The sequence below is a fragment of the Meles meles genome, chromosome 5, assembly GCF_922984935.1.
Source record: "Meles meles chromosome 5, mMelMel3.1 paternal haplotype, whole genome shotgun sequence".
NCBI lineage: Eukaryota > Metazoa > Chordata > Mammalia > Carnivora > Mustelidae > Meles > Meles meles.
The window spans coordinates 56030676-56055953 of NC_060070.1; the positions used below are offsets into that span (position 1 = coordinate 56030676).

General features: G+C 42.3%; 1 protein-coding gene and 1 pseudogene across 4 annotated transcripts in view; both read right to left on the minus strand.

Annotated features, from left to right (window-relative positions):
• SASH1 (SAM and SH3 domain containing 1) overlaps positions 1-25278 on the minus strand; it is a 197114-nt gene that overhangs the window by 45206 nt on the left and 126630 nt on the right. For all 4 annotated transcript variants that reach the window (XM_046005200.1, XM_046005201.1, XM_046005202.1 and 1 more), the window contains one exon: positions 19594-19695. In XM_046005200.1, coding sequence (XP_045861156.1) covers positions 19594-19695 — 102 coding nt within the window. The remainder of the gene's footprint in view (positions 1-19593; positions 19696-25278) is intronic.
• On the minus strand, positions 23695-25140 carry LOC123941530 (annotated as a pseudogene).

Genomic DNA, 25278 nt, shown 5'->3' on the forward strand with positions numbered 1-25278 from the left:
TGGGGAGTCACAGGCACATGCTCTTACTGAAACAGAATGTCACCTAACAAGACAGGACTGAAAACCTGTATGAAGTCTCCAAGGCACCGGGTGCAAGTCCTGTCAGGATTTCAGGAGTAAAGTCACTCAGTCGGGTGAGTCACGTGTTCCCTCTGGGCGACCCGAGCTGTCCAGTCCTAGGTGCCTCTCTCCTCATGTGGGCCTTTATTTATGTATGATGCAAAGCTGCCTCTCTTGGTAGGACACCAACACACACACAATTTTTACCAGGCATTCCCTATGCTGCCTATTCTGCCAATCCGCTCCCCTACACCTTCTCTGGTTTCATATACACTCCCTTTCCGCCTGCCTTCTGGGGGCCCACACATGCCTCAAACGGTGGCAGGTACTTTTCTGACATTAATCTTCCAACACCCCTATGTACTGCATGCTCATACTTTCTAGGCACCGTGCTAGTATTGAAACATTTGACCTAATTTCACAGACAGTAAATGGCAGACACAGAATGTGAAAGTTCATGGTTTTGCTCCCAGACCCCCCAACCTGCATGGGCACTTTCTTCACCCAAGACCGCCAACCACAGTGGATGCGACGCTACTCTTAGAGTTCCTTAAAACTGTCAGCAGAAGTCCTTGGTTGAATTTCCTGGTTACTTGATCCAAACGAAGAAAACATATTATGCCCCAAAGGGAGTGGGGTAAAAGGAAGAGGAAACCCAAAAGCCTTTGGAGCTGGAACAACCTGGGTTTCAATTTCCAAGTTCTTCAGTGAATCACTTCACTTCTATGGGTCTTGGTAGTCCTTTATGCAAATTTCATCTGATAACATTAATCTTTTTTTTTTAATATTTTATTTATTTATTTGACAGAGAGAGGTCACAAGTAGGCAGAGAGGCAGGCAGAGAGAGAGGGGAAAGCAGGCTCCCCACTGAGCAAAGAGCCCAATGCGGGGCTCGATCCCAGGACCCTGAGATCATGACCTGAGCCGAAGGCAGAGGCTTAAACCATTGAGCCACCCAGGCGCCCCAATAACATTAATCTTGAAGTGTTGTTTTAAAAATTGTGTCTGTACAGTCAAGTGAAACTCAGTAAGCGCTGTGGTCTATTACTGATGGGAATTCAAGCAAGACCTACTTTACTTCTTAGAAACTGCTGTTCTAGGTGTTGTGTACATAGCAAAGGCAAAGAAAAGATGTGAAAGCTAATGATAGGGCCAACATCTGAGGATGGGTCTGAATAGGTTATTTATTTTTGAAAGGGTTTATTTATTTATTTGACAGGGTGAGAGAGGGAGAGAGGGCAGAGGAGAGAGGGGAGCAGCAGAGGCAGAGGGAGAAGCAGACTTCCGGCTGAGCAGGGAGCCGAATGCAGGACTCGATCCCAGGACCCTGAGATCATAACCCAAGCCGAAGGAAGAGGCTTAACCCACTGAGCCACCCAGGTGCCCCGAACAGATTGTTTAGATGCAGAGAAGATTGTGAGCAGAATTAGGAGCCAGAACTCTGGAATCTGGCACAGCCAGACTCAGGTCCCTTTTATGCCACTTGTGAACTGTGTGTGTCTTAATTTCTCTCATTTATAAAACAGGGAGTGGTAAGCCTCCCAGAACTCTTGAGAAGGTAAAAAGAGACCTTGAATTTGAGGCCTAAAGCCTGGTGGGCAATGGTGTCAGTGCGAGATGCACGAGAAGCCAGGCACCGACTGCCCCAGGTTCTGTGAGGACCTTGGGGGAGCGACCCCTCCCTCCAAGCCCATCATTCCCAGGCCCATCTGCGGTATCTGAGTAAACTCTGGGATACATGAAGGACTAGGCTGGGCCAGGCCACCCTGGGAAGCCTGCTGGTGGAGGGCAGTTGGAAACTGGGGAATACACTTTATGAAGAAGGGGCATCGCTGGTCTCGTTCACTGGGTATAGGCTTGCACTCAACACAAAAGAAGTGTGCAAATTTGTGGAGGACAGGTTTGAGCATCTGACGGCTACTCTAAGGAACTGCTGGTTAGGTCCTCAGAGTAAAGTCCAAATGCCTTAGTGTGGAGCATAGGACTTTGCATGGTTAGAGTCCTGTCCTGATTTCTGGTTTCTGTGTGTATCTCTATGCAGATACTATGTGGAAAGGCCTCTCGGAGCAACCGGTTCTCATCCTTTGACTTCCTCAGAGCACCTTCAAATACTCTTCTCTCTCATCTGCCTGCACACCTTTGCACGGGTGGATTCCTTTTTTGGGAGCATCTCTGCCCATCCTATCTACTCTTCTAGCTCCTACCCATCCTTCAACATTCAGTCCCTGTGTCACATCCCCAGGAAAGCCCTCCCGGCCTTCCTCTTCATCTTCCTTATGCTGTGTGGTTGCAGGGCACACGCAGTCATAGGACTTGACCCAGAATATAGTCATCTCTGCATGACTCAGTCCTTCACTGAACTTCATGAAGACAGTGGGCACTGGGCTACTCGTTTCTGTGACTGTATTTCAATAATGTTTATTTCTAATTATATGTGATATACTTTTAGTTATAATCTCACAAAACAGACTGGGGGTTGCTGGGGGGAGGTGGGATTGGGAGAGGGGGAGCGGGCTATGGACATTGGGGAGGGGAGGCGAACCATAAGAGACTATGGACTCTGAAAAACAACCTGAGGGTTTTGAAGGGTCAGGGGTGGGAGGTTGGGGGAACCTGAGGGTTTTGAAGGGTCAGGGGTGGGAGGTTGGGGGAACAGGTGGTGGGTAATGGGGAGGGCACGTTTTGCATGGAGCACTGGGTGTTGTGCAAAAAGAATGAATACTGTTACGCTGAAAAAATAAATAAAATGGGAAAAAAAATTAAAAAAAATAAAAAATAATAAAAATTAAAAAAAAACTTAAAAAAAAAAAGAAAATGTGGAAAATGCAGATACAGAAGAAGGAGAAAAAGAAATCACCTACACCCTCTCACACTCAGATAGAAAAGATCAGTTAGTTAAGTGTCTGCCTTTGGCTCTAGTCATGACCTCAGGGTCCTGGGATTGACTCCCGCATCAGGCTCCTTGCTCAGTGGGGAGCCTGCTTCTCTCTTGGCCTGCTGCTCCTTCTGCTTGTGCTCTTTCTCTCTCTGACAAATAAAATCTTAAAAAAAAATAGTTGCATTTGGGCTGATTACTCCCTGCTTCTCTCTCTCTCTCTCTCTCTCTCACACACACACATGTGCATGTGTGCACCCCCCCAACACTAGACACCTGTAGGTTTCTATGTCTGTTTTGTGTTGTGTTTAGAAAAAAGGATGACTCTGTGATCTTCAGCTGTTCCACCTCCCACACACAGTCACTCTCTGGGTCCCCAGAGCCGGCCTCACATGAACACATAGTATGTGGAAACAAGTGCCTACTGGGAGCCATGACCCTCTTTGAGCTGCACCACTGCCTCTGAAGGTTTCTCTCGTAGAGAAACCTTGGAGCTCTAAATGGATACTGTTCAAACTGTTTTAAAAATCGGCTTTTTCTGGGGCGCCTGGGCGGCTCAGTGGGTTGAAGCCTCTGCCTTCAGCTCAGGTCATGATCCCAGGATCCTGGGATCGAGCCCCGCATCGGGCTCTCTGCTCGATGGGGAGCCTGCTTCCTCCTCTCTCTCTGTCTGCCTCTCTGCCTGCTTGTGATCTCTGTCTGTCAAATAAATAAATAAAAATCTTAAAAAAAAATCAGATTTTTCTATTAATACATTTTGGACATTTTCTCATGTCAACAAATGTCCAACAAATAAAATACAAAATAGTCAGGATTCATTAGTACTCACAGAAGCAAGCCATGAATTTCTTAATGCCCTGAATCAATGGACATAGGCATGTTTCCAATTTTGCAATATCATAAACAATACTCCAATGAAGAATCTGTTGTAAAATTTCTAACACATCTAACACATTCTACTTTTTAGAAAAAAAAACAACGATAGATTATGGAATTTCTGGGTAAAAAAAATGCACATAGCTTTAAATCCTTTAATATATACATTAACACTTTTCACAGGAGAAACACCGTACACGATATTATTTTTAAACGTCACAAGTAGAATAAAAAGAGTGGTCCAGGGGTGCCTGGGTGGTTCAGTCAGTCAAGTGTCCACTTGATTTCAGCTCGGGTCGTGATCTCAGGGTCTTGAGATCAAGCCCCGTGTCCAGTTCCTCACTTAGCTGGGAGTCTGCTGGAGATTCTGTCCCTCTCCCTCTGCTCTCCCCCAAACTTTTGTGTGCACGTTAGATAAATAAATAAACAACATCTTAGGCGGGGAAAAAGAGTACCCACTTCCTCACACAATGGCCAACACTGAGCATTACAATATTCTTTTACACTGAGACAATTAAAATAGGACCTGGGTTTGTGATAAACAGGTATTTCCTGGTTGAAATCAATGGATGGACGCACCGATTCAAGGTGTAAGGAAGAGCAAGGAACTGAAATAGGAGTGAACCAACTCCACCTGGGCCTGCGAAGAGTCTAATATAGATGCCTGGAGACCTGGAGAGCCCCAGAGATATGATAAGCATGAGCAGCCGTGATGGATGTGGAAGAAGATCAAAGAGGCAGACATTCAGAAGTGGGAGAACTCACCTTTGGCTGGGGAAACTGAGGCATGCTTCACTAAGGAGAGGGGTACCTCCATGAGTGTGGGGGGCATTTCTGGGCTCCTCCAGGATGCCAGAATGTCAGTGTTTAGATGACCCTGAGGCTCACTTCTTTGTTCGCCTGACCTCAGATGCCTGCCTTTTTGGACAGGCAAAGAGAGATCCTGCCAGGGGCCTATTGCGGCCCTGCTAAGCAGCATGTGACACGAATCAGCAGCAGCTTTCCATCCCTCCTCCTCTCCAAGCTTGATTTCATCATCTCTCCAACAGGCCTCATCAGCCTCTGCTGGTCCAAGAAGTGATGCCTTCAAGGTCACTCCCTACCTTGGGGACAGCACACTGGCTCTGGCTAGGGGACATTCCAGACCAGCACCAAGGACTATCATCGGTGACCGGCCCGTGGCAGGGGTCTTCCAGGCCCAGCCATCAGTTTAATGTGTTTTCTTCGTGTTTACAAAAAAAATTAGTCTCACTCGCCAAGGAAGTCAGAATTACATTTTGAAGTGTTTATGAGTTGTCAGAGTAACTACAGACAATATGAAACACATTGTGGGTTTTTGGTTTTTTTTTATTTCACAAAGGAACCAGGGAAGGACTCATCTGTTTAGTAAGAAATATTTTGCTCATTAGCTGGTGACATCATTGCCCTCTGAAATTAGGAGATTTTTGTCAGCATATGGACAAAACGAGGAGATTCCATTCTTCTCCCAGAGGTGCAGTATAACACTGAAATAATCTCTCTGGCACTTTCAAAATTAACTAGTTGTCGCCAGATTTGAAGAAAGAAGAGGAAGAGGAGAATATAATTATATGAAACTTTAATTTGTAAAAAGTATGTGAGAATTTGCGGTAATAATATGGTCCCCCAGGGGCAAAGGCTTGTCAGCACTTATTTCATTTAAGAAACTGTTTAAAGAACCAACTAAAAACCAAATAGCAAATGGCTGCTACATTCCACAGTAAGTTTTATTCTTTTTCTTAAACTCCTGAACTTTGCATTTTTTAAATATCAGCCCCAAATAAATTTGCTGATTTCCCCACAGGAGGAGGGAAAAAAACAGGACTCTAGGATACATAACTAAGCATCCCAGACTGGGATGACAGGTTAGCCCAGCCATCCCGACTCTTCAAGTTGCCATGGAGCAGAGAGAATGCTCTTCCTTCTCCTCAAAGGGGTTGACGGGGATGAGAAAGATACATGGAGGAAAGAGAAGTGAATTCTCCCTTTACTCTGTAAATGTCTGGAAGATTTTCCTGCCAGAGGTTTTATCACCCTGCCCATAGGCCAGAGAACCCCACTGCTCACATAAATTAGCTGAACTAAGGTAACAAAGACATGATGGGAAGCACTCAAGAGCTCTCCAGGTCCCTCTGTTAAGAGTGGGGTAGTGTTACCCAAAGCCACTCTATGGTGCCAAGCACAGCGAAGACCAAAGCAAAACACCAAACCCACTCGTTCTCAAGTGCATTCAGTTCTCACGTAGCCTGTGCCATGGAAAAAGGATGATTCAGAACAGAACTGCCAAGTAGGGCAATTACATATGTGTTTGAGGCTCTAGTTTCTGGAGCCGATAGAAGTTTTCATCCCAAAAGTGGTAAGTGTCCTAAGGGACTGGGTGTTGTTTGCAAAGTCACATTACTTTCATGGCATCTGAGACTGACTGATTCATGGATCAGGCATGACGACTTCTTGGACAGGGCTGCCAAACAACCTTGTCCAGGCATATGATGATGGAAAATTATAGAAAATTGACAGAAAATAGATAAAACTGCCTACATGGCAATGGAGGGGAGGTACAGACACCAAGTTCGATCCTTCACCAAATCTTACGCCATAGATCAGCACAATTGTCTCTTGAAGCCACAGGCCGACAGGCCAATTCTACCTCCTAGGGTCAAGAGCTATGATCTTAACATAATTACTCTTATGTCTGTTAGAACAAATAATAAGCAAACTTATTTTGATTGAATTGCTTCAGTAAGCAAATTTACTTCCAAATTGAAGAAATCAAGGCTGAATCCTTAGAAAAGAACCATTCGGAGCTAGAAATGTTGTTTGTGGTCCTCTCCTTGGCTATCAGGTCATGATGATTGCTGAAAACCAAACCACAGAATATCCTTCCCACAAAAACTAACAAAATAAGCAACAGCCTCCAAAAAGCAAAATTCCTAAAAACTAGCAAAATATTCCACCAAGAGCACCCAAACAAGGAAATGTATATAATCTAATATATTAAGCTTTAAAACTTCACGGCGGGGCTCCTGGGTGGCTCAGTGGCTTAATCGTCTGCCTTTGGCTCAGCTCATGATCCCAGGGTCCTGGGATAGAGTTCCGTATTGGGCTCCTTGCTCAGCGGGGAGCCTTCTTCTCCCTCTTCCTCTGCCTGTCGCTCCCCCTGCTTGTGTTCTCTCTCTCTCTCTCTAATAAATAAATAAAGTCTTAAAAATAAAATAAAATTTCATGGTCGAGGGAGGAAACAAATTTCTGAAGACCAAAAGAAAAGGCCTCACTACACTAAAAGCTACACTAAAAGGTAGGAATCTTGAGAATTATTCCATGGAATTTCCAATCTTGAAGGAATTTAAACTCTGTTGCTCTCCTTTTTAAAATTTTTTGGATCTAGGACCAATGGAAATTGCTTCAGGAGACTATGAGTGAAAGGATGGAAAGTTAGTAGTAAGGCTGATTCTGAGTGAAATAAAGCCTCTTAGAAATTCACTAGAATGGGGAGGGGGGAGAAGAAGAAGTTCACCAGAACCGGAGAAATGAATTAAAGGCAGACTATATGTGGCCTACCTATTCCCCCACAGCAACCGGCATGAACCATGGTGCAGCACATTTAACACAATCTTGGGAGAGAGATGGTGGAGTCCAGGTATGCTAGCAAAGGCCACACTCCCCCTCAGGGGGTTATCCCCATGTCTTGGGCCACTACATCAGGCTATAACAATGACAAACATGAACGGACCACAAAACAAAGCCCTCAACTGTAGCCTGGAAGAAGGAAAACAATCTCTTGTCAGACAGCATCACAAACAGGTCAAAAAGTGATCTTCATTATATCAGCACGTGCAGAAAATCTGACCTGAGCTAGCCGGGTATGATCAAGGTGAAAGGAAATGTATAATGACCATTCAAACTTACAAGCCGGGGTAAAAAGAGAGAAAAAGCATGGGAGAACACAAAGATCCTATCTTTTGATCCCATCTCTCTATCAGATGAAAATACAATTCAAGAGCAGTAAGAAATTCCTAACAGTTATTTCACACTATAAAATAAGAACACGAAGTCAGTTAAGGAGACTTCAAAGACAAGATGAAAAACATTAATGATATTAATTTAAGAAAATTGTAGTCTGAAGGAAAGAGAGGACCCAAACAACCTATTGCAGAACAAATTTGTAAGTAAGAAGGAACAAAGAACCAGGATCTATACCCCAGAGGTCCAAGTACCAATACAGAGAAAAGCTGTATCGTTTAAATCCGTCTCCTCCTATGCTCCAGTTTCTAAGATTTTCCCAGCTCTTCATGGAAGCTCAAGCCCTGCTGCTATCTCTACCTGACACATGCTTCTCTCTCTTCTCTGGTGAGCTCTCACTCGGCTTCAGCTTCTCTGGGAAAGCTTCCCACAGTCTCCTTACTAGCGCTTAATGGACTTTGTGTGTATACTTAATACACTAGATAGAAATACTCCAATTAAATCCTCTTCAGTGCTGTCTCCTTGTCTGTCTGCTCCTGCCAAATACAAATCCCTGTGTATAGGGCCTGGCATGTAGTAGGGACTCAGTAATGTGTGCCCAATGAATGAGTAAAAGAATGCTCACAACGGCGTTCTTTCACCTACACTCTGGGTCAAAGTGCAGGTAAGAACTGCTTTTAGGAACTAACTACACAATGCCATCAGCAATATTACCAGTAATACAATCAGTAAGGGATGACAGAAGGTATGTGGTACAAAGGGAGAGGAACAGGGACAAGAAGAAGAGAATCAAGGGATGTTTCGACAGACATTATTCTGTCAACAGAATTTGAATTAGAATTTGGTTGTTTCAAAATATTGCTTTCCAAAAGTGTGTCATTGTCCGATGACTGTCTATAGGGCTAAGAGTTTTATATTTTTTAAAGATTTATTTATTATTTTAGAGAGAGAGTGAGCAGGGAGAGGGGCAGAGGGAGAGGGATAGACAGACTCCTCAAGGAGACTCCCCACTGAGCAGGGAGCCTGACCTGGGGATCCATCCCAGGATCCCAAGATCATGACCTCAGTCAAAAATCAAAATTTGGGGGCACTGGGGTGGCTCAGTGGGTTAAGCCTCTGCCTTTGGCTCAGGTCATGGTCTCAGGGTCCTGGGACCGAGCCCCGCATAGGGCTCTCTGCTCAGCAGGTAGCCTGCTTCCCCCCTCTCTCTACCTGCCTGCCTACTTGTGATCTCTCTCTGTCAAATAAATAAATAATATTTTTTAAAAATCAAAATTTGGACACTTATCCCAGTCCTGGGTAGACTGGGCCACCTAGGTGCCCCACGAGTTTTGATAAAACAGGTAACTAGTAACCTAAGATTCAAATGGACTTGAACAAAGTGATGGGCAGCCAATGACCTCCATCAGTTGGCTTGGGCTACAGGTGGCCACGGTCCAGGTCCTACTCTCGAACCACAGTGAGGGCCGGGATCTTTCTAACCCATCCATTATATAAGATCTGGCATTAGGGCAAATGATTCAAGGAGGAATTAACATGTGATAAATCTCATTTAATAAGTGATGGACATTCTCCCTTACCCCAATCTCCCGGAGGTTACTTCCGAAAGCAAAACAAAAACTGGCGTTGCAAATCTAAATGCCAATCCTTAATCCAGATTCCACTACAAGTATTTTCACTTTGATGCGATCGGCTAGCAGGGGAAATGTGGTACATCCTGTCTGGTATTCAGGTATTGGGTTGGACAAATAAATCTACCATTTTTATATGCCAAAAGCTAATAACTCCAGTTTCCCCTGACTCAGCCGAATAAAAGAAACAACACACCAGAATGTATCCAAAAGCAACCTTAAATTTTTCAAATGTTAAAAATAGGTTCCCTCAGCTTATGCAGTACCTGGTTATTTTGTCACTATTTTATTTTATTTTTTTCCACGGGGCCCCTGATACCCTTCAGCAGCCTCAACTCTCTGTAACCCCGTAGACTGGTGAAGAGAGAGATGGGCCAGGTCAGTCCGCTGGGTACAAAGAGCCACATCCGCAGTGACTTCCCGGCGGCCATGAGCGAGCTCTCCACCACGACCAGCCGGAAGCCCACACCCACACGCTCAGCGGGTCCCCCTCAGCACCGCCAGGCCCTAGGCAATTTCCCTATAATTAACTACTTATTCTTCCCAACTGCTAATCACAAAGCACAACAGGATCACTGAGATCATATCGCACCCAGCCCTACACCAACTCACGGAATAACACCTTCTGAAACATTAGACGAACTGATTGCGTGTTTGTTAAAAGCACAGCTAAGCTAACACACACCCACCGGCTGTGTGCAGCTTGTTCTCGCAACTCTAGCCGATCTGCTGTAATACGTGGGCATTTGCGAGCATGTTAATGACACAGCCCCAAAAATAGCACTTTCATGGGAACTCAAGTATTTTAAGAGTAACAGTTAACGGAACGAGTAACAGTTAAACATAAAGTAATAGAAACTGGCATTCACTGGGTATTTACTTGCTGCCATTTAATTCTTGCAACACCTGTTTGGGGTACGTATACTCGTCCCTGCTTTTCCAGATGAGAAAACGGAGGCACAAATTGATGAGACAACTTTCCCACAGAGACAGCGCTTATCGGGGGAGGGGGTAGAGCCGGACCTGAACCCAAAGGCTGCGACCCAGTTAACCGGCCCCTCCCCTCAGCACGCTGGGCAAGGGCAAGGGCAAGCGCCCAGCTTTCCCGAGGGCAGAGCCTGCTTCCGGGCTAACTTTGTTTAGAGAGGATGATCTTCAGGCGCTCCCAGAAAATATACGCCTCAAACTTTGGCCTCCGTCCCAGGGAGAAGGCTGGGGACGAGAGGGTGGTGTGGAATTAATGACAAAGAGTCATCTAAACAACAGTTCTCGGTCAGCTTACATGCAGTTAGGGCAAAATTCATCTTTCTCAAGAGACTTCACTACACGTGTTGTTCCAATGGTCTGATTTTTTGTCTCCTGGACTCACCACAAGCTGCAGGTCTCAAGAATCATCCCTTTTACCCTTCTAAAGGGAATTTTAGTATGTCTCTGTTTTATTTGCACTTTAGTTTCAAAAGCACTTTTGTTTAAATTAAGAGTAGTGTTTCTTCCTGTACCTTCCCACCCAGCCAAATAAAAAAGAAATTTACAGAAAGTACCTATAAAAGTCTGAATAATCATCTGAAGGCTTCAAGTATGCATTAAAAGACCAGAATCAATAAAAGTTATTTTTTAACATAGTTAACATTTAGAAAGACTTAGAAAAGCGGTTGTTATTCTGACCCTATGTCATAGAAGGAATTGCTGACATCTGTCCCAGGGACGCAGGGTATACATGGCCTCTGGCAAATCATCGGCGGCCATATTTCTCTTTCTCCTGGTCATATTACAAGTCAAACGAGTAAGGCTCTTCGGTTTAAGAAATAAGGAGCTGGGGGCGCCTGGGTGGCTCAGTGGGTTAAAGCCTCTGCCTTCAGTTCAGGTCATGATCCCAGGGTCCTGGGATCGAGCCCCGCACCGGGCTCTAGCCCCACATCGGGCTCTCTGCTTGGCAGGGAGCCTGCTTCCTCCTCTCTCTCTCTGCCTGCCTCTCTCCCTACTTGTGATCTCTATCTGTCAAATAAATAAAATCTTTAAAAAAAAAAAAAAAGAAAGAAGGAGCTGAAACACACATCCACCAATCCCATATTCCAGCCTAGCTAATGCAACCATTAAAGCTTCAACGAGTAGAACCATCTTCCAGCTGAAACCCATATATGAAGAGTCATGAAAAAAAAATTCTCTAGGAAAAAAGATACAAAGAAAAAAATGTAAACACTATTAAAAGCAAACAGTTTAGGGGTGCCTGGGGTGGCTCAGTTGGTTGGGTGTCCGACTCTTGATTTTGGTCATGATCTTGGAGTCATGAGACTGAGCCCTGTGACGGGAGCCTTCACTCTACCCCTCCTGCTGTCCTTCCTCCAACTTCCTCTCTCCCCCCCAAAAAAACAAAAACAAAAACAAACAAAAAACCCCACAAAAAACACAGTTTATCCAGAAATATAAGTTATTTAGTTATTTTTATGCTTGGAATCTACCCTCTCTTAAATTTCCTTGTTAAAAACCAGTATAGCAGAGACACTATTAGGAAGTCAACCATTTTCACAGACAATCTTTACAGTATCTATAATGCCAGCTCTCACTCTGTAGTATATATGAATCTTCACACAATTTATGCATCCAAAAATATTCAGAGTAAGCAAAATGTGAAAATCATATTTTTTTGTAATTGCTAGGAATATCTATAGGTGGGAAAAACTTTTGTGAATTCATCATGTGTTATCATAAAAAACAATTCTTCTTATGGGGTCAGATTTCCCCAATGAGGAAGCTAATGGTATTGATTTATATTTTCTTCTAACACTAACAACTCTGAAATATAAAACTTCTATAAATTTTAACCTATACACCTTGTCTAGAAGTCCACCCTAGTAAATGAAACATATTCAAAATAAACACATTAAGATAGCCAATTTAAAAAAAAAAAATCTGATTCAACCCATACTAGGCAGACTCTTAAGAGCATCAATGTATGGATGCCCCTTGAATGAGAAGGACAGGTCAATCTGTCCATGAAGGTGCACCCCATGGGCATGGGCTCAGCTCTCCCACTACATTCTGTGTTAGGTTATTAAACTGTGAGTCTTTGCTTTGGCCATAATCGAAATCAAGCCATTCACCACAAGAGCCACTAAAAAAGTAACTTTGGGGGCACCTGGGTAGCCCTATTGGTTAAGCATCTGCCTTCAGCTCAGGTGATGGTCTCAGGATCCTGGGATCGAGCCCCGCATCGGGCTCTCTGCTCAGTAGGGAGTCTGCTTCTCCATCTCTCTTTGCCCCTTCCCCTGGCTTGTGCTCTCTCTCTCTCAAATAAATATATTTTTTTTTAAAAAAAGTTACTTTGTGGAATGCTCTCCTGGCTTTCTTGACATTATCTTTTAGGAAGTTCTAGTGTAGACTAAGGCTGTGGCAGCTTCTCCTTTCAAAATACCAGACCTGCAGCCTCTAGCTTGTGCACAATGGCAGCTGTAAGAAAAGCAGGTGAAAGGACTCGGAAAAGCTAAGTAAAACCTGCCTGACAATGAGGTACACGTTTACAGTTTATAATTTTAGGAAGCCCCAAAAAGACTTAACCATCTTGCATTATGTGAACCAAAACATCTCATCACATGGGGATATTTTAGTTGAGACTTTGAAAGTCTTCAGACAAGGAAACACTTAAAATAGCATTTTGTTAGACGTGGAAGTGAGCACTTGATAAGTCTTTGTTGCCCAAACTCTGGGACACAGTTCAACCCATGGCTCTCCTGTGCCTCAAACCCAGTTAGTGGCAAAGTATATTCAGAGCTGGCTGCGAGGAAAGGCCATGAAGACCGCACAGGTGGACGAAAGGTGTTGCTATGCCTCAGCTAGAACATTAGACCCCTCCTTGCACAAATATTTCCCGACTAAATTTCCCCAAATGTAGAAGATCAATTATAAAATTATAGCTTGTGTTACAAAATAACTCCCTTCACGGAACATTTCACCATAGTTGCTTCATCGTAGTGAGGAGCTCCAATAAAGACACAGAATTCCAATTTTTTCTGGAGCACATTTTGTATCAAGTGAAACAAACAGAAAGGACCAAAATAAATGTCTACAATGGACTTGTGCCTTCTTATCCTTGTTGTTGCTTTCATTTCTCTTTAACATCATAAGTTTTTAAAATAACTTAAATCGCATCATAATTAAACAATTTATAATTTAACATTTTTTGAAAGATGTTTCACTGCAAGCCTTTTTAATACTTGAGAACAAAATATAGATCACCAAGTTTTACTTACCAATTTGGCAGAAATATCAAAATTATGATTTACTAAAACATACTCCTTGTGTACACATCTCTAAACCCCTGGAGGATGGACAGCATTTCATTAAATGTTTTCTTAATGAGAAGGTAAACTGAGCCTCAAGGCACAAAAGTTGAAAACTGAAAAGGAGAACTCCCAAAACCTCTCCCTATAGAAGGCAAAAACAAAATTAATTAAACTAAAATGAGAAATATTAAAACATATGTCCAGATATTTAGCAAGGAATCAAGTGAAGGACTCAAACCAGAAACTTTTTAAAAACTCTAACACTCACAACAGAAGTTTGTTATTAATGAGAAACAGCACAGAACACATTCTCCTCTGGCAAAGAGAGAGCTATTTTTCACTTCCCCTGGTAACTATCTTTAGTACTTTACATTCTTGGAAACCAGGAATGTGAATATGGATTTATTGTGAAGCAACACGCAATGATCTAATGTCAGTTATGGGGGTGGGAGTCTATGAAATCAGTGCAAATGAAATCCTAAAGCACGAGAGGCATCAATATAGGCATTGAGTCTCGTGACAAAGGGCTTGTGATCCCTGAAACTCTCATGGCCTGGACATTCCCAGCTCTGGCCAGTGGGCTATTTACATCTCAGTCTAGAAAAGAATCAATAGGCAACTGAAAAGCCAGGGCTCTCGCACAAAAGATAATCAAAGCGTCTAACCCACGGCGGCTCCAGGAGGACACAGCGGGAATTATCTGAAATTAATTACTCTGCTATCAGGCGAATGTAGCATAATTGAGAAGGAACATCTTGGCTGGAGTTTCTTGCTGAGTCTCCATAAAAACACAGGACAGGCCGTGGGGTAGGGTAAGGGGACGAGAGTTACATACATTAAGATTGCAATCAAGTTCAAGCAAACATCAGTGCCAATGGCGGTCAGCTGTAGGAATGTGCAGCGTGACTGGAAATGGGTGTGGCCGTGTGGGCGAAGCCAGCTAGCAAAATACGCAGCGTAAATAATATCGCTTCAGCAAACTCCATTGCTGAACAGCCTGTCTTCACCTACATCTCTCAGCAAAAAGTCGCTCCGGCGCTTCTGGAAGATTGTACTGGAAATGGAGGGTGCCAACTAGAACAGGCTGAATTCATTTCTGCATCATCTACAAAGAAACGGTCTGCTGAGAAGCTAATAACGTGAGTGTGTACATGACATCCAAAGTCTGTGTGAGCATATGTGGGGGTGATTTTAACCTCTGCGTTACTGGGGAAACTCCGTCAGGGCAGGCAGGGCCTGTCTCTCCTGCTCCTCTACTTTGTAACCTGACTAGCTACAGCATTAAGCCGGGTATACAGCAAGCGCTTTCTAGATGTCTCCTCAATGAACAAAGAAATGCTCAAGGGAATGAACATCCAACTTTTAAGAAGTACCCACTTTCTTCTGACAATTTCTACCAAGGTGATGGTTCCGATTTACCATCTGAAGGCAGTTAATAACTAAACACCAATACCTAATAATGAATGTTTTCTGAACAGCTCCTTCAAAACCATTATCGTACTTAATTTATATTAACTTTTTCTAAACGTGACGAGCCGCTCTCCCTGGTGAGTGTGTGAGGTTTTACCACAGTCCCGTGTTTCTGACTGGATAGTCTTAGAACCTCCCCCTTGACTAGGATGCTATTAATCAGGACAGAATACAGTGAGTCTGACACTAGAGGACCCAACGATGGACAGCTGGGTCTTTGTGTTCTCCCCCAGCCGGCTTTGAATCGCATCAGTCCTGAGTTACTGTATTTATTCTTCATGCTTCTTTAGGTTCATGATTTACATTTATATTATGCTAGACTTCAGGACAAGGGGATAAGAGACACGAAAAAGGTATACTGAAATCCATGAACATGGTTCTTTTGATCACCTCATAGTCCCAGCACACAATGCTGGCTAGCATAGGATATATTTATTATTATAAAGGGTAACATCTCAGTCTCTTACACAAAAGCAATGCAGCAGGGCTTTCAAATTAACAATCCCCTGGGGTTTTTTCTTTCTTTTTCTTTACTTTCTTCCTTTCTTTCTTTTTTTTTTTTGTTTTAGCTGAAATGGAAATCCGGTGCTTGACTCAGGAAATCAGGGACAAGGAGATAGCAGAAAGCTTACATTTACTTCTGACAAGCCATCGTCTATTGCTTAGATGCAAAGAAGTGTAGTGTAGGACATGAAACATGCTCTTCGAGCAGCCAGGGGAGATGAACATTTAAATACAACGTTGGGGGTGCCTGGGTGGCTCAGTAGGTTAAAGCCTCTGCCTTCACCTCAGGTCATGATCCTAGGATCTTGGGATCGAGGCCCACATCAGGCTCTCTGCTCTGCAGGTAGCCTGCTTCCTCCTCTCTCTCTCTTTCTCTGCCTGCCTCTCTGCCTACTTGTGATCTCTGTCTGTCAAATAAATAAATAAAATCTTTAAAAAAATAAATAAATACAACTTTGTCCACTGAATATTTCTTTTTGAACATGCCATATGAAATGGACACTGAGTCAGACACTCACTGGAGACACTAAGGGAATGCAGTATGCCTTTCTTGCTCAAAGAGCTCATGATTCCCAAGGAGGCTACAATGTGTATGATGAATTCCTGTACTCCAGGATAAAAGTTAGGCTTCATGTACAATGCTAGTTTAACAAGGCACAGAATAGGAAGCAATAAAATAAAATTGAGAAGGCTAAAGGAAGTTTCAGAAGAGGTGGCATTTGGACTTTATCTTGAAGGACACACAGAGTATGTTCCGAAACTCTGGAAAAATCTGGAGGAAGATATTCTCAGTGGAGGAAATTTCCTGAATTAAAGTAGAGTGTGGACAATACAAGGTGTGTTCAGTAACACAGGCAGGGTCCAGTGTGGATGGAGTGGAGGCTATTAGGGGTCTGGAGGTGGCAGAGGAGAGCAGACATACTGACTAAAGCCAGACTGCAAAGTGTCTCGAGTGAGTGTGCCAGAATGTTTGGAATTTATCTTACAGAACTGGAAAACCAGCAGGCTTTTTGAAAACAGAAGCTTGCAAGAAGAGAGGTATGTTCTGGAGCACTGACTACCTGTACAGAGCACGGACAAGAGGAGACAAGCAGCTGAAGACATGGAGGTAGAGTTGCTTCCAGATTTTAAGAAAGAACCTAACAAACAAAACAATTGCATAATAAATGAAAAAGGGTAACTCCCTCCATTCTTACTCCCTGCAGTTGGATGATGGCATCATAAGATATCTGCTTGAAACTTGAAACTCTTCCCACGATCCCTGTGGAACTCCTAGGAAGCATGTTTGGTCACATTAAAACAGCGTGAAAAGGGGCACCTGGGTAAAGTCAGTCAAACGTCTGCCTTTGGCTCAAGTCATGATCCTAGGGTCCAGGGACTGAGCCCTATGTCTGGCTCCCTGCTCAACAGGGAGCCTGCTTCTCCTTCTCCCTCTGCTATTCCCCCTGCTTGTGCTCTGTCAAATAAATAAATAAAATCATAAACAAAAAAATAAAATAGCATGAATAATAAAAGTCATCCAAATTAGAAAAGAAGTAAAACTGTTTCTGTTCACAAATGATACAATCTTCTACGGGGAAAACCCTAAAGATTCTACCACACAAAACCTGTTAGAGATTAAGAAACGGATTCAGCAAAGTTGAGGGACACAAGATCAACAATCAGCTCCATTTTTATACCCTAGCAATGAAAATGTGAAAAAAGAAAATAAGCATTAAAAAAAGATACAATACTTGGAAATAAACTTAACTAAGGAGGTAAGACGTGTACATTGAAAATTATGAAACATTGCTGAAAGAAATTAAAGAAGACATAAAGAAATGCAAAGATACCCTATGTACATAGATCAGAAGAACTTCCTACTATTAAGATGACAATACTACCCAAATCAACTACAGATGCGTTGCAATCTCTATCAAAATCTCATGGCATCTTTTGTGGAAAAAGAAAAACCCATCTTAAAATTCATATGAACTCTCAAAGGACCTGAATGGCTAAAACAATCTGAAAAAGAATCAAGTTAGAGGGCTCACATGTCTTGATTTCAAAACTTACTACAAAGCTACATTAACCCAAACAGTGTAAAACCTACAAAGGAAAGACATATAAACCAATGGGATAAAATAAGAGAGTCCAGAAATAAAATCTAGCATATATGGTCAATTAATTTTTGAAAAGGAAGCCAAGACCAGTCACTGAGGAAAGAACGGTCCTTTCAACAAATGGTTCTGGGAAAACTGGGTATCTATCTGCAAAAGAATGAGGTTGGACCTGTATGCTATTATCATATACACACATAAACTTAAAATGGGCCAAAGACCTAAACTTAAGAGCTGAAACTATAAAACTCTGAAAAGAAAACAGGAGAAAATCTTCATGATATTGGATTTGGCAAAGCTTTCTTGGATATGACACCAAAAGCACAGGGAACAAAAGCAAAGGGAAACTGGACTTCAAACTTAGAAATCTTTTATGCATCAAAAGCACAGGGAACAAAAGCAAAGGGAAACTGGACTTCAAACTTAGAAATCTTTTATGCATCAAAAGACATCAAGAAAGTGAAAAAGTTGGGGCACCTGGGTGGCTCAGTGGGCTAAGCCTCTGCCTTCAGCTCAGGTCATGATCTCAGGGTCCTGGGATCAGGCTCTGCATCAGGCTCTCTGCTCAGCAGGGAGCCTGCTTCCTCCTCTCTCTCTCTGCCTGCCTCTCTGCCTACTTGTGATCATTGTCTGTCAAGTGAATAAATAAAATCTTAAAAAAAAAAGAAAGTGAAAAGGCAACCCTAAAATGAAAGAAACTACTTATATCATGAATCTGATAAGGGATTAATAGCCAGAATATACAAAGAACTCCTACAACTCAACAACCAACAATACAACAACCCAATTCAAGAATGAGCAAAGAACTTGAATAGACATTTCTTTAAGGAATATACATATATCATTAGTCATTAAAGAAATGCAAATCAAAGTCACAACAAGACATCATTTTATACCCATTAGGATGGCGATTAACAAAAAAGGGGGAAATTACAAGTGTTGGTGAGAAGTAAAAAAACAAAACAAAACTGGAACCTTTACACATTGCTGTCAGAAATGTACAATGATGCAGCCATATGGAAAACTGTATAGTGGCTCCTTTAAAAAGTAAACATATAATAAACATGTGATCTAGAAATTCTCCTATATACATACTGAAAAGAACTGAAAGCAAGTACTCAAACAGATATTCATATATTAATGTTCATGGTAGCATTGTTCACAACAGCCAAAAGGTAAAAACAGCCAAGTGTCAATCAACAGACAAATGGATAAACAAAATGTGGTATATCCATATGGTAGAGTATTATTTATCCTTTAAAAAGGAATGAAGTTCTGGCATATGTTGCAATGTGGATGAACCTTGAGAACATTATGCTACACGAAATAAACCATATGCAGAAGGACAAATATTGTATCATTCCATGTACATAAAGGACCCAGAATAGTCAAATCTCATAGAGCTAGAAAGTAGAATGGTGGCTTCCTAAACTTACGGAAGGGGAGTTACTGTTTAATGGTTATGGAATTTCTGTTTTGGATGCTGCGAAAGTTCTGGATGTGTATTTTAGTGACAATGGCACAGCAATGTGAATGTGCTTAATGCCACTGAACTGAATATTAATTGAACATAAAAATGTTTTTAAGGTTAAATTTTAAGTTACATATAATTTACCACAATTACAAAATAACACAGAATGAACAGCACTATTTTGACTGCAGCTAAGTCCATTAAGAAAACTGAGTAACCGTCAGAAGAGACCCTTCTTTTCAGCTCCGGGTGGGAGCTGATAGTGGCAGAAGGAAGTTCAAAGGCAGCAGGTGGCTAAAATCTACTTTGAAGTAGAAGTGGTCAAGAGACTCAGAGACAGTAAACTTACATTGCAGTTTGACGAGCCATCAAATGTTGGGTAAGAACCGTCTGGCCAGTCGGCAGGGTCCAAGGCCGCTGACTGCCGGTGCTGGGCCTCATACTCCTTGAGCTACAACAAAAGAAAATGAAAATTGACATGGAAATAATGGCCACGGCTGCCTACCAGGCAGCGAGAGAATGCTCTGGGCACTTTCTTCACGCCACTGCTGGGGACTCAGTGCCAGCCAAAGACAAGGTTCCCCAAACTGAGAGGAAGACGCACACCCTGCCCTGTGATTTTTCATCTACATCAAACTGACAGACACAACAGATTCTTTGTGTTCTGTGTTCTAAAAAGAACCTCGATTTTCCCTCTAAGACCCTCCAGCGTCAATACTTATCTTTCTCAGTTCACTCGTAAGTTCAAAAACAGAAATTGTCTGTAGCTTGGCCTCTGAATTACTTGTCTTTGTCGAAGACACAATGTGGTAGACTATGGGCATTTTGGTGAAACAGAAGCCTGAAACAGATTGTCTAAAATCACTTGCTTTTCTTATTCCTGACTGCTTCAAGTTACCATCTAACAAACATTATGAACCTTATCGGGGACCCTTGTGGAGGAGAGGAAAGTCACGAGCTATCTAGAGTATGTTCCGAGACATCTACAGTTTGGGTTTAGAAACTCCCTTTCTACTTTCTGAAATAGAAAGACAAGTGAAAAATTATAGGAAATTGACAAGTTGAAGTGAACAGAAAGGTCTTTTAGAACGGCAAATGTGAGAAGTTCTAGGCGTGCTTTCATAAAACACATAGAAATTTAACTCTGCAACACAATACAGTTAAGTTACCACTGTATTAAAATTCTACTACAAAGCAGTTTTTAGGTATGAATTTCACAATGACGAAATCATGTTCTATAAATCAAGATGCCAAAAAACAGAAACGATCTGACCTAACAGCCCAGGAAAAGGTGCTAGGACTATTCTCAACCACTGGAGCCACGTGGACGTGGCAAAGCCACCATGCTGACAACATCCCTCTAGGGAAAAGACAACTTTGCGAAGTATCACTTCTACCATGAAATTCTTTGCCGCACATACTTGTGACCGGAGATAGACACAGGAAGGCAGATAGTACTGATTAGTGGGTAAGAGCTTGGCTGCAGAACCAAGTATCAGCTTGGAACTCTGGGGCAAATTACTTAACTCCTCTGTGCCTCAGTTCCTCTATCTGGAAAATGGGGATGACAATAAACTATCTCACAGAACTATTACCAGAATTACGTAAGATAATGCAACAAGACTTAGCACCCGTACCAATGCAACAGACTCATGATGAACACAGTGTTACCAACAGCCATGTGGTTCCCAATAAAAGAGAGCTCACAGCTCACGTCAACTCCAGGGGTTTGAACTTCTGCTATTTGCGAGTAGCACTTTAATCTTTCTAGTACATTAGAGACATGGATATTGCTCTAATCTTTATGGTATATTTAAGTTATGTATTAGAATGGTCTTTCCTTCCACATTTTCTGGTTTCTGAAATGCCACATTCTTCCCGCATGACTGGAAGACATGGTTATCATTTGTTTTATCCAAGTCTCCGCCATACCTTCATATTCCACCTAGGCCCAGCTTCGAGAAGCCACTAAATGAGCTTCATCTTTAATTGAAACAAAACAAAGCAAATTCCTAATTAGTTGATCATAACAGATTTGGTATTTTTCTTCTTTTATCTGTCCCTGTCCTTCATCGACTCTGGGGTCTGAGAGTAGCTGGGCTTCCTCAAAGAAGATTCAAATTCACACTCTACCCAAATTTACCTTGTTTTTTAATTTTCTAATTTAAAAGTGCTATGTTTTCAAGTTATAAAACAGGATCTCTAAAAAGAGTTCTAAGTGCATCTCACAGGGGAGAAACACAACCTGGTTAGTTACTTTTACAACTACATTTTTATATTCTACTTTGCTCCCAAAGAAGTTTTGACTTAAATATAACTTCATGGAGGAAAGACAATTGATGATTTTATCTGAGAACTTAGATGTTCTGAAGCAAATGTATAGCTTTAACATGACAGAAGTTTTAAAGTGTGCATGTGCATGTCTATGTCTGTGTGTGTGTGTGTGTGTGTGTGTGTGTGTGTGTTTATGCGCATGTGTCTGTCTCAGGAGGAAATACTTCTTTCACATCCTATTTTCTTCAGTCTCATATTTTTCTCATACTTGAAGTCTACGGCATGATTCCTAGAGGGATGGCCATCTTCAGTCAGTTAATGCTATTTTAGAAACCTTTGAGGAGATCCTAAAATGTTCCCATTTCTACGAGAAAAGAACTTTTGTATTATATCTAATCTAAATCCCCTCCAGCTGCAAGTTAAATTCATTTCCTTTTATTTTGTCCTCAGTAGAGGTTAAAACAAAATAAAACAAAACACTCTTCAGTAAATCCTGAAGACGTGTTGTTTAATAATCCTTCATATACTTGGAGATGGTGATTATGTTCTTCTCTGAGATAAATCCTTTCCAATTTTCACCCATGGGACCTATTTAAAAAAAAAAAACAAAAAACACTACAATCACCTTGTTGTTCTCCTACAGACTCTCTCCATGAGCCCCTCTGGTTTTCCAAATCTCTGTGACTGATGCACAGAAGCTGCTGTGAGGAAAATCATCATATATACATATATTCCCGGTTCCTAATCTTGCGCTCTGGTATACCAGATGCCCAGACTCCATTCACACCAGTGTTCCCCAACTCCTTACTGTGCATGTGGCTCACATTTATACCCTGCTCTAGGGAACTTTCCATGGTTGAGAGGAGATGTTTCCCACAGATGCCTAGAGGGCTACCTCCTCCTCCCCAATCAGCTTCAAGTCTCTTCTTCTTTGGGAGGACAACTCTACAATGCAATTCACCTTCCAGAGCTCCCCACTCCCTATGGGATTGGGCTAAGGCTAGATTTCTCCTGAAACCACATCTCTGTCCAGCCTTTCCCTCTGGCTCTCCTGCTCCCTTCCCTTACTCAGTGGCAGTCAAGTCAGTGACAAATAAGTACTTAAAAACAAAAATATATATATTTTATTTTGGACTTTCATACAGGTATGACCTTATGGAAGCAGACACACATTTATCAGATGGATAAATACATAACACTTAGGAATTAGATCAAGTTAACATGAGTAATCTTTTGTATTCACAATTATGTTTTAGGAAATAGGATTATCAAATCATGGTTACAGATCTCTCTCAATTTCCTAGAGACAGTGCTTCCAGTTAAAATGTCAACGGACATATTTTTCTACTACATAGCTCCATCACTGCTGAACACCATCATACTAAAACAACAGTGTTCTCTTTTAGCCAAAGCTTTAAAACTGAGTTTTACACCACAAAAATCACCCACACAAATGAATACCCAGTGGCATCTAGGTATCTCTTGGGCCTTCTAAAACTTGCAGAACCAGCCCAAGATCTAAGTACCTTGAACTTACTTGCCAAGAGCTATGTACGCTCCTAAAAACTGTGTTACGTAGACTATGCCAATTACCTAGATCCCCCTACACAATTTTGTTTTATGAATAAGCTTGATTTCCTTAAAGCACATATAGTATATATCCATCATAAAGCTATTAGAAAATGTTTGATAAACCAATATACTTGATGAAACTACTAGTTAATAAAATATAAAAATTATAAGTTAAGCTGGTTTTTTTTTTCTTAAAGCTGCTGTCTTTTTCAATTACACACTCAGAGAAAATACAGAAATACAGAAGTGTTTCGTAAAGTTCATTCTCTTCAAATGCTTTTTTTCTTTTGCATCTTATGGTAGTGTTTCACATATTAATGCCTTGTAGCCTTTTTCATTTCGATCTCTGTTTGTATCAGTAACGGATTTTCAGGTACGTAAATCATAGCCGTATACTTCGCGGGTGGAAAGTATCCATCAAGGAGGTCAAATCCACACAAATAAAGCATAATGGACCAAACTGTTTTTGACATTAGACAAAATTTTCCCCAGTACAAGGATGTACTGGGGATACTCTCCACTCCAAATCGCACAGAGGCACATTTCGCTCCTGATACTCGGTTGTCCTGTCAGGAGTAAACTTAGATGTTCTACCCATGGGTCTTTAAGTATCTGATTGACAGCAGGACAAACATACACCTGAGGTCCTGAAGGACATTCTCATCATGGTCATTATAGGAGGTCCAAGTCTTAAGGTTTTGTTTTTGTTTTTAGTATAATCATCAAGTAAATTTAGATCCCTGAGCTAGGCATAAAAGCAGCAGATCCTTTCCATAGACTGTTTTCTGCTCTAAATAACATTTTTCATGAAGTGTTTTGTCTCTGGCCAAAGCAGCAGCCCATCCAGGCACTACTAGCTGAGGCTGTATGCCGCTCTGCCAAGAGCAGGCCAAAAGGCTTCCCCACTACTTCATCAGCTGTCAAAGGACCCCCATGACTGTGTGCAAAAGCTAGTAGACTTTAGAAAATGTCATCCGTTTTGCTCTTCAATCTGTGTTTCTGGATTGCCTTACAGAAAATATTCTCGACGTCTTGATGAGCTCTGTCCTGAAACTAGGCAGGGCAGCCCCCGCAGCCCCGGTAGCCCCTGCCCCACCCTGGGCCCCAGACAGACAAGATGCACTGCTGAGGCCGCTACCCAAATCTACACATAGCTGTGCCCCCTTCTCATCCAGTCAACTTCCGATTTCCTTTCCACATAAAAAATGGGCAGCTGTTAAAATCATCAACTCGGAAGGAGCTTCAAACTAATTGTTTTCTCCCCAACTTAGAAAAGACTCCTTTCTTTTCAGTTATAGAAATGAGCTGCCTAAAAGAGACTATGTTAAGGCCACTTCTCATATTTTCTTCTGCTCCACAAAAACTGGAGGAGGTCCATCACATGCTACTCTCCTCCCACACACGTGCAGTCAGATGACTGCAGGCATCTTCTGCGTCCTGACCTTCATGTTTCCTTCTTTTTTTTAAAAAAAGATTTTATTTATTTATTTGACAGACAGCGATCCTAAGTAGGCAGAGAGGCAGGCAGAGAGAGAGGGGGAAGCAGGCTCCCTGCCGAGCAGAGAGCCCAATGCGGGGCTCCGTCCCAGGACCCTGAGATCATGACCTGAGCCGAAGGCAGAGGCTTAACCCACTGAGCCACCCAGGTGCCCCTCATGTTTCCTTCTCAAAAGAGCAGTGCAGTAGCATCCCTCCCCAGAAGGTAAATGAACATCTGGTCTATCAGGGTAAAACAAAATACAGGTCCGTGTGTCCCCCATGTATTTTCTAGGTATTCAGCTGGAAGCCACATTCAGGGAATGGAACTGGAGAGAAAATTCGTAGTGGGCTTTTTGCCTCCACTGGCAGCTGGGCCGGGTGCCAAAGGTGTGGAGGAATAGGCAGACTAGGTTGGGGGTGAAGGTGGATCCGCAGCAAGACCAGGAAATCACTACCTGTCACCTGCTCCAGCTCTGGTCCAGGACTACTTTGGTCTGCCGGAGACACTAAGGACCGAGATCACCTCCATTCCTTCAAATCGACAGAGCAAGCGAAGCCAGCAGGTGGGCATCTGGAGGTGGCCTTGGCCCTCAGGCCTCTGACTAAACCCTGTTCATCTCCCACTCCCTCCAAGTGCTTTATTCCCCCAAGACTATCTCAACAATACATAAAACTTTTTGTTTTTAAACTATTGAGGTTTAAAGTCAGG